The following is an 18,136-nucleotide window of genomic DNA, read 5'->3' as shown; positions in this document are numbered from 1 at the left end:
TAACATTCATGGGCCAGGCCCAGCAACTATTACCTATAATCCTAACCCTCTGAGAGGCAAGGTAGGCCAATTGCTCAAGCTCAGGAGTTGGAGACCAGTTTAAGCAAAAGCAAGATTCCATCCCTACTAAAATGGAAAAATTGGACAGGCACTATTGGGGGCACCTGTAGTCCCCCAGCTACTTGAGAGGCTGAGGCAAGAGGATCACTGAGCCCAGGAGTTGGAGGTTGCCGTGAACTAGGCTGATGCTGTGGCACTCTAGCCCAGCAATAGAGTGAGTCTCTGTCTCAAAAAAGAAAACAACAAAAAAAACCTAACATTTATGTGAAAATAATTACCACTAAATAACATGAGATGAGGTTTCTCTACTTTTGTGAGACAGTCCCTGGCCACTCTAGTCAAATGCCCCTATAGCTTATTCTTGCTGTTTATCTTCTGCAACTTTCAAGACCTAGCTTTAATGTCATTTGCTCTGTGAAAACTTTCCTGATCTTCGCTTTTTCCTTCTTCACAGACCACATGAAATGCTCCTATAGCATTTTGTTTTTAGTTTGTTTTAGTTCATTTAACACTCATTGAGACTCTTCCTTCAGTAGAGCAGATCCTGTGTAATGTAGAACAGAAAGATAAAACCCAAGCCTGTTCCTTGGAGGGACGCACAGCCTTGCATTGGTGGGATGGGGAACAAACAAGGAAGCAAACCCGTATGACACCATATGGCAGAGTGCCTCCACTAAGAAGTGGACTGACGTGGTGGCACGGAGGAGGATCAACCTAAGAAGAGGGAGATACAGGAAAGCTAGCTGTAGCAGAAGTGTGGTAGGCCAAAGGAACAGAATAAGCAAATTTATGCATATGAGGAGCATTACAGAGAGAGAGAGAATGTGAGTATGTTGGAGCCAGGAGGTACTACGATCAGATTGGCATTAGCTGCCTCAAGTTTGAAGCAGAGAGCTAAGGTAGCTGAAGCTAACCAGGCAGGCAGTCTCCATGTCTGGAACTCATACTTTCTTTTTTCTACCATATAATGTTCATATTTCTTTAGGGTTTCTTTCTAGATAATGCAAACTGGAGGTTATGTGCCCGTCCTTGGCCCATTAGTTGTAGATCCACACACCTAATAGTCTTCATAGAGAACTGGAATTTCTGTGATTGGGTTCAGGCATGTATGCCTCCCACAAGCCTGAGTCTGACTCACCCTTTGTGTTATATGCATAGTAAATGTCTTTTTCTAGACCATGTCTCTGTCTTTCTTTCTATTTTTTTTTTTTTTTTTTTGCTATTTACATCTTTAACACTCCCACTATTACCCATTTCCCAAACAAAAACCCCAACTGATGCCACATTTACTACGGTTTTCAAAACATAGGGCTTCTGTACTTTTTAATGTAAACAAACATGCTTGATTTACTAATTCTCAAAGTAATGACACAAACTTAGCATTCTCCTTGGAATGGAAACTTGCTTGGAAATTACTTTATTCTTTTTCTCTTTTTTGAAAGTGCATCCCGCAGCCTCAGCTGCTTTTCTCGGAAGGAACACCTATTTTTTGACCGGACATTCTGGCCATACCTCATCATCCTAAAGTTCTTCTGTTTTTTTCTTCTCTTTATTTGTTAAACTGGAGAATGGATTTATTTTTGTTTTCTTCCTTACAAAATCTTTCTGAGCTTTCTTTCCAGCCTTTGCAGTTGCCAATCTTGTCTCCTTATCAGACTTTGGCTTTTTATGAAGGTGTTCAATGTCCCAAAGAGAAAGTAATTCACCCCTGGTCTCCTCATCACTGTCTATTTCAATATATTTCCTCTTTGGGGATTTCCCGGGGGCAGCATCAAGCTCTTTCCTCATCAGGGCCAGGCGGATTTTCTGGAAGTCTTCCTGAGTTAAAACTCGACTAGTGCTGACGGTGTAGCTTTGGCTCTCCACTCCTCCACTGTCATGCTGTCCAGCTTCCTGAAATTTCTTGTTGTTCTTCATCAGAAGAGTGGTGCACATCAACCCATTCCCCATCGGCCTCCTCCTTGTCATCACTGAGACTGGCACTTTCCCAACCATCTTCATCATTTTCAGTGTTCTCTTCTTTCTCAACTTCCAGAACTTCTGCTCCTGGAATATAATCTTTAGCATCTAATTCTCCATATTCTGGTACTCTTGCTTCTATGGAGACCTCTGTAGGCTTGCCCCAGAATTTCTTCTGCAGCATCTGAAGGATTCAGTGATCTGAAGAGCTGAATTAAAGTTCTAGCAAACATCATTACATTCTTATCTTTGTGTGTTTTATACTGAGCCAGGTCTTGAAGAAGATCCTTAGCCATGGCTACAGGACATCAAGCTGTTATCTCTTTTATAGCATTGATTCCTACAATCATGACTTCCCCATTGTTCTTGTCGGTAATAAAATTGTTGGCCACAGTCATGAGCAGTGAACAAATGATCTCTGGGAGTACCAGGTGATGAGATGATTGCGCAGCAAACAAAAGAATCTTTGTTACTTCTTTTGGTGGTGCTGCAGACATCTTTGTACAAAGGAATAGAAGTTGAAAAGGAAAGGCTTATGAATTCTTACTAATCTGGAGATGAGGTTCATGAGCATCATCTTCATTTCAAACTCCTCCTTAGAGCTCTTGAGTTGCTTTAGTGGTTTTTTGCAAAATCTTGGGGATCGTGAATCAACTGAATCGCTGAAAAACTAAACGCTTCTGTTTTTTTCTTCTTCTTCTATTTCTTGAGGACTTTCATTGCCTTTTCCAACCTCTTCTTGTTCTTAGAACTCTTCTTCCCTGTAGCATATTGCACCACGAGGTCTCTTGCTGTTGGTCCTTCATCCTGGAGACTCGGATTCTGAGTCACTGTCCTGTTTCTCATCTTCATTCCTCCCAAGAAAGAATGTCAAAGCAGCAACTAGTATCTTAGTGACCTTGGAGAAACATGCAGTTGTGATAACATTCATGGTTTTGGCATCATTCCATATGCTCCTCTTGAGTTCAACCATCACATCCAAAGACATCTTGGCAGCAGTTGCATTGCTGTCTCTTAACATGGTATACATGAAATTCTGCAGCACTACATTCACATTATTGTTCTTGTGTTTTGCATTTATATTCTTGATATCAGTCACGATATGTGTATATAAAGTCTGTCGCAGAAGCTTATCTTGGCAATGAAGAAGTTCAAAGAAGAGCTCTAGTAAACTTGACAGATTAATGAGATTCTTATTTCTCAGCAAGATCAAAGCTTTGCAAAATGTCATTCGGAGATCTGGATCCAGGACAGTGTGATTATAGGAGAGAAGATCTTTTAGCTCTTGAGGAAAGTTACTTAGATATTCTGGGTAGCAATGACCAATCTATAACAAAGCAAAGGCTCTTCTGAAGTTTCTCTCTTTCTCTCCTATAATTCAGATGCACAGATTTAGGATGTTCTGTGCCATAAACATCACCAACTCTGCTAGTTCTTTGCTGGGCTTATTTGGTTGTAATTTGAAAATCTCCACATTGGATTTGTAGTGTTTATACTGCTGTAGAAACTCCTCGATGAAGGCCAGTGGGTCCCGCTTGATCAGATTCTGTAACTGCGGCAGGTTGTTGGGCAGCGTGTTGTTGTTTCTGCTGGACATGTTGGCTGCAGACTGGCTTCGTGGTGAGCAATTCTAAGAAAACCCAACTTATCTTTCAATTTTATCTTTGATATTTTTATTCTGCAGTAATTCATTTCATGTAAATGATTATGTAAGCAGTCTCCTGAGATTTGTGCTTTATGTGTCTTATTTAAGCACTGCAACTGTACCCTGTTTTCATAAGAGTATTCTCCTATACTACCTTCCATTTATATCTCTATCTCTACATCTCCATAGATGGATCTTTAGTCCTGTGATCTTTTTTCCTAGACCCCAAGCAAGACAAATTTTGGAACAGAAAGCTTACAATAGACTGTAATTAATGAGAAAATTCAAGAGGTTTGAATAGTAGGTTAAGAAGGAATATAATATATATTTTACAGGTGAAGAAACAGGTGAAGAAACAAAAGAAAAAGGAAGTCAAGGGGTCATTTCCAAAATCAAAGATCAAGTAAGTACTCTGCACATCTGAAACCAGGTTTCCCCACTCTGTAAGTTACTGGAGCCTTCTCCAACAATCATCATCTCTAACATTTCCCAGCAACAATTTATGCATTCATCCCTTCATTTATCTATCTAGCAGATAGATACGATTGGTTAAAAGAAAGATCTCCCGAAAGACATATTGACTGAATATAAATCTGTCCCGATACAACCATGTCTCCCTCAGTTTTCCCAATGTATTTTTAGTGAGTTTTAGGCACTATGCAAGGTACTGGGATTACATAAGGTAATCATAGGCCCCATAGCAGGTGGAAAGTTGGTAAGGGGAGCAAACAGTTATAATAAAGTGGTAAGTACTAAACTAGGGGAAGTACTAGGTATTGTAAGAACACATATGAAGGGCCTCCAAACTTTTTCAGGGAAAGGAATGGGCCTAGGAAATTCATAATGACCTGTGTTAGACCAAAGGAGACAGCAACATTAGTTCCTTTGTTTATTCCGCAGATATTTGTGGAGTCTGTTATGTGCCAGGTGCTGTATTTGGAAAAAATTGATAAATACCATAGATATTGCCGTTCTCCTGGAGGAGTTTAAAGCCTAATTAGGGAGATAAGTATATGTGTGTGTGTGCATATATATCTGATATACATAAACCCACCTATCTTGGGTCCTAGGAGTTCTGTTCCATCTTTCATTTGGCTCGCACATGTCTAGTGGGTGCCTCCTATGAGCTAAGTCCCACAGGTGGAAGAGAAACAGGGAATTAGATGTGTTTCCAGACTTGGAGACTAATAGTTCATTGAAGGAGCTCCCTCATGATTGTCAGTAATCTTATGAGGTAGAAAGGATTCAGGCTGTGAAAGGGAGATGCAAGAAAGACTCCAGGGCTTAGCAAAAACAGCAATTATTTCCCCTGGAAGATTCAGTGAAGTCTTTATTGAAGGAGTGGCATCTAGGTGGGGTATAGAAAGATGTTTTTTATTTTCTATCTGTTCTACCTATTACCTCATCTAATTCTTACCACAATTCTCTAAGGCACAGACATTTTATCCTTATTTTATATGTGATAAATCTGAGACATATAGAGGTAAAGTTATTTGTCCAAGGTCACTCAGCTTAGTAGTAGAAACTAGACTCAAACATAAGCTTCCCATTTCCAAAATTGTTTCCCTTCCTACTGCATTACTTTATGTTTAGAAAGTAAATATTTATCACTTGTAGAAATCCTCTCAGGACACCTCTATCTCACCTTTCCGCACTATTCATTCCTTTTACTGAACTCTTCCTAGACCCTTTATATTGTGGTCCCACATTCTTTGTATGGCCTCTCTTCCCCCAGGCAGGAGCTGTAGGTCCCAAAAATCTCTGCTTCAAATTGTCTGAAGCTGTCCTAAAGAGAAGATTTTGGGGATGGCTAGATTCAGATACTTTAAAGAGAAATATTATGATCTCTGGGCTTAAGAAACTTAGATCCTTGAGGTGCCACTGGAGCTGAATCTAAAGGACGAGATCAGATGAGCATGATGGAAAAGTTTAATTTAGGCTGAAGGAATGTCAAGAATAAAAACAGGATAGACTGCATGTGAATGGTCTATTTGGGAAATAGAAAATGACTCCATGGACCTGAATGGGCAGGACTGACTGCTCCTGGAAAGATTAGAACATTGGCCGTCAAGGACCTTCAAGCTCAGACTCAGGCACCTGGCCTTCATGCTTAGTGGGAACCCAGTCAGAAGATTCTTGAATCTCTTCTAGGGAGAGATAATAAATGATTTGATGAGAATATTGGCTATGGAGAAAAGTAGACTAATTAGAACAGTATTTCTGAGCTGGAATTGTCATGGCTCTGTGACCAATTAGATGTATGAGACAAAGAGAGCAACTAGATATAGAATGACAATGCCCAACTGTGTGTTTTCATGACAAAAGAAAATGTTTGTTATTAAATTTGAAAAACCAAGTAATGAGAGTTTGTTTTATTGACTGGAACTTATTGTTTAATTCTCACACCACGAAAATAAAAGAATATCAATCAGAAAAAATAAACTCGTGGCTTGGAGTTGAACATGGCTTCCAGGCATGTTTAGCTTGGCCTGCATGCTGTTCTAAATGGCCAATTAATTGCTGACACTCAAATAATCAGGAGGTTTACATGTAACACAGACTTCTCTTGAAAAAAATGGGATGATCTACCAATACCGACTTAGGCAACAATTGGCGAAAATTAAATAGTGGCCACCTCTGTGGGCACGTGCACACTCTCACACACTCTCATGCTACTTTTCCCCACTTCCATCTCTCTCTCTCACATCCAGCTTCCTTCATTCACTCACATGGCCTGCCCAACTCCTATAGCCATTTGTGTTTGCAACTCCTGGCTAAAATGTAGGTTTTCACAAAGTTTGACATCAGGTTATGGCAAAGAGTTTATATATATACGTGTGTGTGTGTGTGTGTGTGTGTGTATATATACACACATACTGTTTTTTTTAACTCAGCAAATTCTTAAACTTAACAATCTTTAATGACAGATGATAAATGCCAGTTTTTTGTTTGTTTGTTTTTGGAGACAGAGTCTCACTATGTCGCCCTTGATTGAGTGCCCTGGGATCATAGCTCATAGCAACCTCAAATTCTTGGGCTTAAGTGATTCTCTTGCCTCAGCCTCCCAAGTAGCTGGGACTACAGGTGCCACTACGCCTGGCTATTTTTTTCTTGTAGTTGTCATTGTTTAGCAAGCCCGGGCCAAGTTTGAACCTGCCAGCCCTGGTGTATGTGGCCGGTGCTCTAACCATTGAGCTACGGGCAGTGAGCCTAAATGCAATTTTGATTAGGGGTATCCACTCCTTTGAGGAATTATATTTGTGTCTGGCTCCCTGAAGAGAATAACAATTTGATGAAGAAAACCTTGAGTCAGATACTAAAATCAGAATCATATTCTCTTTCTGATATATTTTTTAAGAGACAAGGCTTGCTCTGTTACCCAGGCTGGAGTGCAGTGGTGTTATCATAGCTCAGTGCAGCCTCCAACTCCTGAGCTTAAGCAATCCTCTTGCCTCAGCCTCCGCAGGAGCTGGGACTATGAGTACAAGCCCCTAGGCCTGGCCTCTTTTCCAACTGTTGTGCATGTACACATGTGCACACATGGGCATGAGCACACATACACATACACACCCCTGCCTGGCTAAGGAAACCTATGACTCACTATAAATTGGTATTGGAGAGTTTCTGAGAGCCATTTCACAGCAGATAGGAAGTAGAAGTTATTTCTTTTGTGCTGTTTTTATCCTTTAGGTATTAGGGAAATGGATCACTCAAGACATTTGAAATCACTTTCCCATCACACTGTCCCTGAGGGATCCTGCCCTTTGTCCCCATCATTGAGGGAACCCTTTCCTGGACACTGGGTGCCCTTCTTCCCCCTCTTTAGGGTTGGCTCTCTGGTTCTGCCCACCTTTCTCCTGCATTCTCATTCTTTCCTCCTCTGCTGACCTCCTCCTCCTAGTCTTCAGATGTAGTCAATACTTTCTCCTCCTGTTAATAAACATAGTGACAGAAATGATCAACATGAATTAGCCATGTGCCAGATACTAAGTCCTTTCACAAGCATTTTCTCATTTAATCATCAGAATAGCCCTGTGAAGTAGGTCCACTTACTGTCCACACTTCACAGAGGAAAATTCAAGGCCTAGAAAAACTAAGTCACTTGCTCAAGACTACAACGCTAGTAAATGGCAGGGCTAATGGCTTTCCAGAATCTATGCTTTGTACTGGTTCTGTCCACCAAGGCTGGGACTCAGGTGGGGACACGTGTTGACACCGAATTTGCACAGTTCCGAGAGAAAGCTCCTGTCCTCTTTAAGTTTTCCCCAGGGATCTCGCTCACCTTCTCCAGTCCTAGCCCTGATGTTCACATGTCTCTTGACTTTACCTTCCTTCTCATGACCGTCTGCTTTTCTCCTCCCTTTCAGAGCCAACCTTGAAAGACTTGCTGACATTCACTATTTGCACTTCCTCACCTTTCATTCGTTAAAGTCTGGCTTTGACTCTACTTCTCCCCTGAAATTGATCTTCTATTTTTCCTGGCCTATTTTCAGTCCTCACCTCCCCTGACTTTTCTACTTCTCTCTCCCTCTTTCAGAAAGCTTTCTCTTCCCTAGGCTTACCTGGCAACTTTCTGCTCACCTTTCACCCCACCTCCCAGTTCTGTTTCTCTTAAGTTCCTTTCTCAGCGCTCCAGGGGCGTCTCCTCCTTTGTCCACACATTGCACGCTCATATTTACAATTGGTCTTATTCCTCTTTTTCTTTTCCCTCCCTCCATCCCTGCTTCCCTTCCTTTCTTTTTCCTCTCTTCTTTAATTCTTCAGTGTATTAACAAGATCCTCATCAGGTCATTCCTGGATTGCTACAATACTCCTCTACTGGGCGGCACCTGTGGCTCAGTGAGTAGGGCGCCGGCCCCATATGCCGAGGGTGGCAGGTTCAAACCCAGCCCCGGCCAAACTGCAACAAAAAAATAGCCGGACATTGTGGCAGGCGCCTGTAGTCCCAGCTGCTCGGGAGGCTGAGGCAAGAGAATCGCGTAAGCCCAAGAGTTAGAGGTTGCTGTGAGCTGTGTAACGCCACGGCACTCTATCGAGGGCGGTACAGTGAGACTGTCTCTACAAAAAAAAAAAAAAATACTCCCCTACCTGCAATCCCATCTCATGCTATTTTTGTCAGACTTCCTTTTATAAGGCACAGCTTGGATCATGGCTCTACCCAGCTCAGGAATTGGCCATGGCTCTACAGGATGAATCTTGAGCTGCTAGCCTGGCACCACAGGCCCTTCAGGAGCAGGTGCTATCCCTCCTGTCTATCCTTTTTGTCCAAGACTCCTGAACACTCCTTCCCTTTCCTAGGACAGGTTGTTCACTGTGATGTCCTCAGTTCTGTGGTTCTTATTGTTTAGAATGTTTGTTCTTCTCTCTGTCAGTAATATCAGCTCTATCAGCAAATTCAGTTCATCCCTCAAATTCTGTTTATCCAGTTCAAATTTCATTATTTGCACATCATTTTCTCTAAAATGTGAGCCCCCTTCTCTGAACTTTGTTAAAACTTCTAGCATACTTAATATATGCCAGGCACTGCCTTCTCACTTGATCCTATCATCTATCTATTATTATTCCCATTTTATGGGCAAGGAAACTGAGGCTTAGAGGAGTAGAGTAATTTGCTCATAGAGTGAGAAATGATAGAGCCAGGATTCAAACTAGGTCTGCTTGAGCACACAGGTAATGCTCTGTCTAGAGTTTCATTGAGTTAGGATTGATTAGAACTGAAAAACCCAGGGCCTTGGCTGTCTCTTCATTTAAACAGCCAGCCCATATCTGAAACAGGGCAATGGGCCTCTAGGACCACAGAGGCAGGAAATGTGCAGGGTGTGGTGGTCCTGGTGGGCTCACAGACTATAATGCGAGGAGACAGTTTCACTGTACCTTCTTACCTCTTCTGCTTCCTCACTTTCCTTGCTTGGCTCTCAGGGAGATGACCACCTCAGGAATCTACAAGCTGGATGATGGGAAGCCTTACCTGACCAACTGCTTTCCAGCCAAAAATCTGCTTCGGATGCCAGAGGAAGGTCAGGAGACTTCTCATATTGGTACCTTTTCCCCATACCCAGATCCTCCCTTAGACTGCTTCTTATATCCATTCTTCTTCCTCAGCTCCTTCATTACTGTTCCCTGTCCCACTCGGTCCTACTCCTCCAATCTATCTTCCCCAGTAGCTTCAGTGCAAATTCTGAAGTGTACATTTAACCATAGGGCCCCCTTCTGTTTAGTGACTTCTCATTGCTGACTTCTTTATCTGGCATTCTGTGTCACTCAAAGTCTAACAAGCCCTAATCCTTTACTACAGCCCCATTCCTTTTTTAATGTTCTATTCCACAATGCTCTTTTTTTTTTTTTCTTTTTAAGAGATAAGAGTCTTGCTTTGTTGCCCAGGCTGGAATGCCATGGTGCAATTGTAGCCACTGGAGCCTTGAACTCCTGGGTTTAAGTGATCTTCCCACCTCAGCCTTCCAAATGAATAGGATTATAGGTGTGCACCTAGTCTCTCTTTTCACATAGCTTTTTTATTTGCCCTGAATGTTCCCACTCTCATCCTGGTTAGCCACACTCTTCTCATTCCACAAAGCCCAGCTCTTCTCCTTCCAGGAAGTTGTGTCTCTCGCCCCTAGCATTCAGTGCCCTTCTTCTCTTGTGAGGTGTTCTCCTGTCTATGCTTCTTATTTGATGAGTAATCATAGTCTGTCAAGCTCCTAAATTAAATGGATTAAACTCAACTCTGCTAAGTAGTTTTTCAGATATTTGTCTAGTTAAAAACTGCCCTGGAGCACGGACTCCTCATAATACTGAGCAGACCTCTGTAGATGGAACCCTGTCCAGAAGTATGAGTTCTCTGGATTGGGTTTGTTGCTTTAAAAAGGTGTGGCAAGAGACCTTCCCTGGCCACCTAGCTGTCTAAAATCCTTCAATGGAACTATTAGTATAAATTCATGGTTTTTCCATTCTTTCTGTCATATATACACATATAAATGGAAAGCTACAGAAATAAATATAGATGCGTATATCTGCGTGTGTTAGTGTACATACTTATATTTCAGAGGCTGCTGAGAGCTGTGATACCTCAGTAGTGAAAAGCATACCTGGTGCCTAGATCTTGGTGTCTAAATACCATTATCAAATGAAAGGAACAGAGGCTCCTTGGAGAAATAGTTGTTTAGAGGACTGGGGCAGGAAAAATACAAATTGAGTTTGAAGCATCCTTTGGTGCTATGAAGTAAAGGAGTGCTCAGAAAAATGATGGGGGCATGTTGAAAGGATATAGGGGCCAGCTTGAAGAAGCTCCCAGGGGCCAAAGCTGAGACAATCTGAGCAATGAAATAAATTAACTATAGAATTGGGTTGTAAACCACAAAATAAATATTTATGAAGCCTTACTGATGTAAATATATTTGAGTGTATAAAAAAGCAAGGGAGAAGGACTAGCTGTTATGATGGAAAGAATTCTGTCTACATTTGAAAATGTAATAGGAAAGAGGGAAATAGAAAATCACTATTCATATATGACAATAATTTTTGTAGGTAAGAATGCACAATGTTAAATCAATCAGAGTTCTTCAGAAAAACAAAACTAGTAAGATAAATTTTTTTTTTTTTTTTTTTTTCAAGAAACTGGCTTATGTGATTGTAGGGGCTGATAAGCCTGAAATTTGTAAGTCAGGCTGATAGGCTGGAAACTCTTGGAGAAACTGATGCTACAATGTTAAAGTAAAATTTTTTCTTCCTTCAGGAAACTTCAGTTTTTAACTCAGTGGGTGAGGTTCACCAATATTAGCAAAGATAGTCCCTTTAACTTAACATCAACTGATTGTAGATATTAATAACATCTACAAAACACCATCACAGCAATACCTAGTTTAGTGTTGCATATTATAACGTAGCAAAGTTGACGGATAAAATTAGCCAGCACAGATGCTGGAATAAATGGGTTAAAGTATGATAACAAACAGGATGTTGTCATGGTCTCAAAGTATAATTATTAATTACAAAGAGAAAGATATTAACTTTTCTGAGAAACCTGGCAGACATCATGGTACCTGAGTGATCAAAATTAACATCACTGGTAATAATATTGACATCACAAACCTCCTGCTATGCTGTTCTCAGAAAGGCACAGCATCACTTCTGTGGTGACTTTGGCAAAGTGCAAAGCCTTAATCTAACCATGGGAAAGCAGCAAACAAATTCACACTGGCAGACATTTTACACAATAATTGATCAGTAGTCTTCAGAAGTATCAGGATCACTCAGGAAAAACACTGAGGAACTGTCACAGATTAGAGGAGACTAAGGGGATATGACAACTAAATGCAGTGTGAGATGCTAGATTGAACCCTGGAACAGAAAGAGGACATTGGCAAGAAAACCCGGAGTAAACTGGCAAAACGTAAAGAAGGGCTATAGTTACCGTACCATTGTTAATTTCATTGTTTCAATAATATAAGGTTATATAAAATGTTAACATTAGGGAAGGCGAGGAAGGCTGTATGGAAACTGTACTGTTTTTGCAACTTTTCTGAAGGTCTAAAATTATTATAAAATGAAAAATGGGGGAAAACCCACCTCCTCATGGATCCCCTTCCTGCTAAAAGGCTACCCCTTTATAATCTAAGCTCTTTATTCTGGCACTCAAGACCTTCTATGATCTAACACTGCTGAAGCCAATGGTTAGAAGCACCAGGCTTGTTCTCACAGCTGTGCTGTTCTCTGTGATCCTGGTCTTTCATACCCTGGGTATTATGCCCTTCCCTTTGTCCAGACTGCCTGGTTTTTCAGTCTCTCTCCAGTGCACTCTTTTCTACTTATTAGATCCAGCTTGTGTCCTACACTAATAGCTCCCTTCTTTGGATTTCCACAGACCCCTTTGTGTCATTATATATTATACTATTTGTTATATGTTATATATTATTATGTTATGACTCCTTTGGGTCAGGGCTTCTGTCTTATTCATTCTTATAGTCCCAGTTTCCTACACAAAACAGATGCTCAGTAAAGATCTGAATGGATGCTTGTGGTGGAGGGGGCTATGTCTCAGAGTTCATCTAGTTATTCAGCAACAGTCACAATGTGGTAAACTCTATGCAAGTCTTGGGAATACTTGGGAATACTTGAGATGGATGAATAAAAGTCCCTGCGCTTATAGAGCTTCCACTCTAGAGCCAGAGACAGAGAATAAATAAGTGAACAGATAAAATAAATACTGATTGCAATGAATGCCATGCAATAAATAAACTACTGATGCAAGAGAGAGCAAATTCCAGAATGTTGTCATGATTTTTGTTTGGTGGGCTTAATAGTAAATGTCATTTTCTTTTTGCTAACATACATTTTTAAATTCTTTCTACAGTAAACATGTATTTGGTTTATTTAATGCCAACTGTCCTATCATTTTCTTATTCTGAGTTCCTAATACAACCTTTTCTCTATAATGATGGAGGTCTGAGAAGATGGAACCCATTGAGTTGTGGTCACCCATTGGGCTTCACCCAAGAGATGACCAATGAGGGAGTAGCTGGCCCAGGAAAGAGTGATCAGTTCTACTGAGGGGGGCAAGGGAAGACTCACAGAACAGGAAATACTTGATCTTAGGTCTTGAAGAAACAGTAGGATTCAGAGATAAAAATGTGAAAGATGGAATTGGGCAAGTCATTCTGCCTCTTTCAGTTTGTGTCTCTTCATCTATAGAATGGAGACAGTAACATGTCCTTCACTGGATTTGGGGGTCAATTAAATGAGATCCATGTGTAGACTCCCTCGCCCCACCCCTATCAGCAGTAATGGTGCATAGTAGGTAATTGGGAGCTATTTTCAGAGCTATTATTAGAGGTAAATATTTGTAATTGAACCAATTATGGCTTTGGAGTTTTCCCCCTTTTTACTGTTCTAATCTTCTCAACAGACCGAGGATACTGGTTAGTGACTCGGAAAAATAACTTCAAGAGGAAACCCCAGGATGTGATTGGGATACCAGCTGAAGGTCAGGAAAGCCAGAAGAAGGTTTCTTTTGAGGGTAGGGGAAAGAAAGGGTCTCGGAGGGCCAACCAAGTAAACCTACCTGAACACATCCTGGACCGGGCTTTTCTGGTAAGAATCAATGCATCCTGGGTGACTGGCAGCATCAACTGGGGTGGAAGAAAGGACTTGCCCTGCTCTGGCATAGCTATTCCTAACCCACTCTGAACTTAGAGTGGTATTGGCAAACCATTACAGCCAGGTAAATGAAGAGACCAAAACTGACTTTACATGGAAAACTTTCTTTTTATATTAACCATGTGAGAAAGGTATTGTCATCCCTTTTATATTGCTGACATTGGGCTGATGGGAAAACTGAAGTCCTAAGAGGTAATTTGCCTCAGCTGAGGTCCTAAGCTAGTAAATGGCTAGGCCAGGATTAGAACTCTGGTCTACTGACTCCAAAGCCTATACCTTTACATTATGAGATTAAAAACTCTTAATAGAGTTGGAGAAGCAAAGGAACAGGTTGGGGGAGAATCAATTGAAAATCCCATTCCCAGACCTATTAGGGTGGAGAGATTCCTGCTCTGCTATGGGGTAATTTCTCCAGGCTCAAGTCGGATTGGGTAGGTCCTGCTCTCCCACAGGCTTCACCCTTTGGCTTTAGTGTCTGGGTGAGAGGAGATGACCAGATAGTACCTAGTGCCTGGGCAGGTTTTATGAAGAAGAATAGGGTGGCTATATTGGGGCCTAGCCAGGTAATTTCACATGTGCTCATGCCTTAGTGGCTTTGCAAAGAAGCACACATTTTGTAAATCAATATTAATGTACAATTCAGTTCTCTCTTTCTTTTTTTTGGATATAGAGTCTCACTATGTTGCCCTCAGTAGAGTGCTGTGGAGTCCCAGCTCACAGCAACCTCAAACTCTTGGGCTTAAGCAATTCTCTTGCCTCAACCTCCCAAGTAGCTGGGACTGTAGGTGCCCAACAATGCCTGGCTATTGTTTGTTGCAGCTGTCATTGTTGTTTAGCTGACCCAGGCTAGCTTCGAACCCACCAGCCTCAGTGTATGTAGCCGTAACGACTGTGCTATGGGTGCTGAGCCTATAATACAGTTCTCATAGCTCCCTAAGAAAACTTCTGTGGCAGCTGACTTTGTTCCCTGATTCTGCTTATTGTTCCTAAGAGGTGGTATCCGCATAGATCTGATGTTGAAAGAGAATCTTGTATCAACAAGCAATCCCCATTCCCCACAGCTGCAGACTGGTTCCAGTCAGTGTCTCATTTGGAACAGGGCCACACAGCATCACCACCGGAGTTCCGCCTCTCCCATTTTCCCCACCCCACCCCACCCACCTCTGGTTGGTAGAAAATTTGTCTTCCATGAAACTAGTCCCTCATGCCAAAAAGGTTTTGGTCCATGGCCTATTAGGAACTGGGCCATGCAGCAGGAGGTGAGTAGCAGGCAAGCAGGCAACGCTTCATTTGTATATGCTGCTGCTCCCCATCCCTTGCAGCACAGCCTGATCTCTGCCTCCTATCGCCACACTACCTCCCCCGCCCCCCACCCAGTCTGTGGTAAAATTGCCTTCCAAGAATCCAGTCTCCCATGCAAAAAAGGTTGGAGACCACTGGTATAAGCTTTTTGCAGAGTCCCGTGGAATTTGTTACATCAGTATGTCTGCTGTTCGGTGGGAATGAGAACTGAAACAGCAACACTGAGGAGGAACAGAAACACTTTCAATAGTGGCCTTCTTTTCCTTCTTTGTTTCTCAATACATACCTGTCTCCACATTTAATTGCTGTCACTTGTTACCCGTGTTGCCACTTTGGGTGACATAAACAACAAGGAAGTTTTTCAGAGTAAAATGATAATGCAGTCTGTCTACTGAATAGTTCTACTTGAATGTTTTGTTAGCACCTCATATTGAACTACTGCACCAATCCCCCTACTCCAAGTCCCCAAACATGCCTCTTTTCCAGAATTTACTATACTGTATCTGTTAGCACTACTATATACCCAGTAACCAAACCAGTAACCTAGGATTATCCTTGACACTTAATTCTTCCTCACCATCCCCAACCCCACCTTTACCAAGCACTGTCAAATCTGTCTTCTCACTTTACTACCACCACTTTCATTTGGGCCACCATCATCTCTTATTGGAGTAATTCAGAAACTTTCTAACTAGTTTGAACCAAGTGGGATGTTTTTATTTCACATTTTAAAAAGCCAGAAGCATTGTTTAAGATAGGTTACTTTACTGGTTTACTGACATCTTCTAAGGCTCAGGTTGCTTCCATTTTTCTGCTCTGCCATCCTCAGCATGTTGACTTGTCCTCTTGGGCTGACTGCTTTTGCAATCCTGAGATGGCTGCAGTAATTCTGGCCATCACACATAGAAGAAAACATCCAGAGGTAGAGAAGGGATTGCCACTGTTTTATGTCTATTTTTAGAAGTAAGAAAAAGCTTTCCAAAACTAGTCCCTCACCCTCACTCCTAGCAGCCAGTGTCACATTGTCCAGACAGACCTATATCACATACCCAAGTAGTCATGGGTTAACCCCTAGACCTATTGGTTTAGGCAGATCAGGACTTATCCCTTAGAGCTAGGGCTTGAGAACATATCTACTCAGGGAAATGTGAATAACATTGGTATTCTTTAACATGGAAGAAGTAGAGAAGAGGCATTGGGAAGGTATTTAACAATGTCTGGTAGATTGATCTCTTCCTTTCCTATCCTATCTTTTCTTTCTTTTTTTTTTTTTTGTGATTTTTTTGGCCGGGGCTGGGTTTGAACCCGCCACCTCCGGCATATGGGACCGGCGCCCTACTCCTTGAGCCACAGGCGCCGCCCTCCTATCCTATCTTTTCATCTACATGATGTACTCTGATACATCTGTATGTATGAGAGATAGCAATTTTTATAAAATTACCATCAGCTTCCTGCCAAAATATCTGACAGATTTCTTTTTTTAATCTTTATTTTTTTTTTTTTGAGACAGAGTCTTACTATGTTGCCCTCAGTAGAGTGCCATGGGGTCACAGCTCACAGCAACCTCAAACTCTTGGTCTTAAGCGATTCTCTTGCCTCAGCCTCCCAAGTATCTGGGACTACAGGCACCTGCCACAATACCTGACTATTTTTTTTTTACAGTTGTCATTGTTGTTAAGCTGGCCTGGGCTGTGTTCCAACCAGCCAGCCTGGGTGTAAGCGGCCAGCATCCTACCCACTGAGCTACAGGCACCGCCCTGAGATTTCTATTGGTTGTAGGATAAAAGCCATGCTTCTTTACAGACCCAATGTGTACCTACATGATCTAATGACTAACTCTCTAAATCTTCCTAAAAGCACCTTGCTTCTTCCTGCCTTGGTAGCCTTTACATCTCTACTATCCTTTTTTCTTGAGACCAGCTCCTATTTAGCTCTTAGTTCTCAGCCAAAATATTACTTCAAGTAAATATTTCTTCATTTTCAGTCTGAGGTTAGGACTTCCTATTATGGTTTCTCATGGCACCTTGAATTTCTCCTTTAAAATATTTATCGTATTTGTACATATATGCTTGCTACTTGGTTTCCCATGAGACTATAAGATCTACAAAGGTATGGAATGTTTCTGCTTTTATTTCGTTGTCTTCTCAATGCCTACTTCAGTGCCTAAACATAATAGGTTCCATAAATAAACGATTAACAGAAGAAAGGAATGAGATTTGACTAAAATAAATAGAAGTTCCAAAGCTAACATTTGGTTCTAACTTTTTAAAGATGTGAGACAACATATGGTAGTCAAAAGAGCACAGCGTTAGTGATTACAGATTTGAATTCAAATCATAGACCTACTGTTTAACTAGATGTAGGATCTTAGGCAAGGCATATTACCTCTCTTAACCTTGTTTTTTCATTAAAGAAGGGGAGATAATCTTTGTCCAATGGTTTAGTTAAGATTAGAAGTAAGTTTGTTCATGTGTTTAGCGTCGTGTCGGGCCCAGAGTACTGCATGGTAAATATTTGGTGAATGGATGAGTGAATGAATGAATGGGCAATCACATTATGACAAATGTATGAGATTACCTGATAAGAGAAAAATGAAATGAAATAGATTAGTTAATTAAATTTTCTTGGGGCCTTGAGAACTGGTTCTCTGTCCTATGTTCCAGCTGAAGCACCACTGTGTAAGGAAGCCGTCAGATCTGTGCAGCGTTAATGTGAGCGGCCTGAAGTTCTCCAAGGTGAGGTCAGCCAGCAAAGATGTGATTGGGGTGAGCCAGGCCTGAGGCGGAACCTGGCTGCTCTCCCCAGAGCCTCTAGGGACTGGAAATCTGGTCACATGGGAGGAAGGTCAGACCAGAACATACTAGGTAGGAAACAATATTCAGGCACAAGTTTTGATTATAAATTTGGCATAGTCCTTGTCCTATTTGAAGTGAATTAGAGGAAATTGCGTTATGAAACTGGTTTTGAATTTGCCATATAATTTTCTTGGGGTGTAATCCATGTGTGACACTGAGTTCC

The 18,136-nt window shown here is 41.5% G+C and overlaps 1 protein-coding gene and 1 pseudogene across 7 annotated transcripts in view; one reads left to right on the top strand and one right to left on the bottom strand.

The window, feature by feature from the left end:
* XRRA1 (X-ray radiation resistance associated 1) overlaps nt 1-18,136 on the top strand; it is a 99,041-nt gene that overhangs the window by 2,214 nt on the left and 78,691 nt on the right. For 5 of the 7 annotated variants that reach the window (XM_053560117.1, XM_053560112.1, XM_053560114.1 and 2 more), the window contains exons 2-5: nt 4,000-4,067; nt 9,584-9,681; nt 13,566-13,750; nt 17,782-17,853. In XM_053560117.1, the coding sequence (XP_053416092.1) occupies nt 9,588-9,681; nt 13,566-13,750; nt 17,782-17,853 (351 nt within the window). In that variant the 5' untranslated portion in view covers nt 4,000-4,067; nt 9,584-9,587. The remainder of the gene's footprint in view (nt 1-3,999; nt 4,068-9,583; nt 9,682-13,565; nt 13,751-17,781; nt 17,854-18,136) is intronic. The other 2 variants (XM_053560116.1, XM_053560113.1) reach the window with 2 other exon arrangements.
* LOC128564626 (protein SDA1 homolog) lies at nt 1,473-3,656 on the bottom strand (annotated as a pseudogene).

This window comes from Nycticebus coucang, chromosome 14 (genome assembly GCF_027406575.1).
Source record: "Nycticebus coucang isolate mNycCou1 chromosome 14, mNycCou1.pri, whole genome shotgun sequence".
NCBI classification, from domain to species: Eukaryota; Metazoa; Chordata; class Mammalia; order Primates; family Lorisidae; genus Nycticebus; species Nycticebus coucang.
Note: the sequence above shows the minus strand (reverse complement) of the source record. Positions and strands in the feature narration are given on the sequence as shown.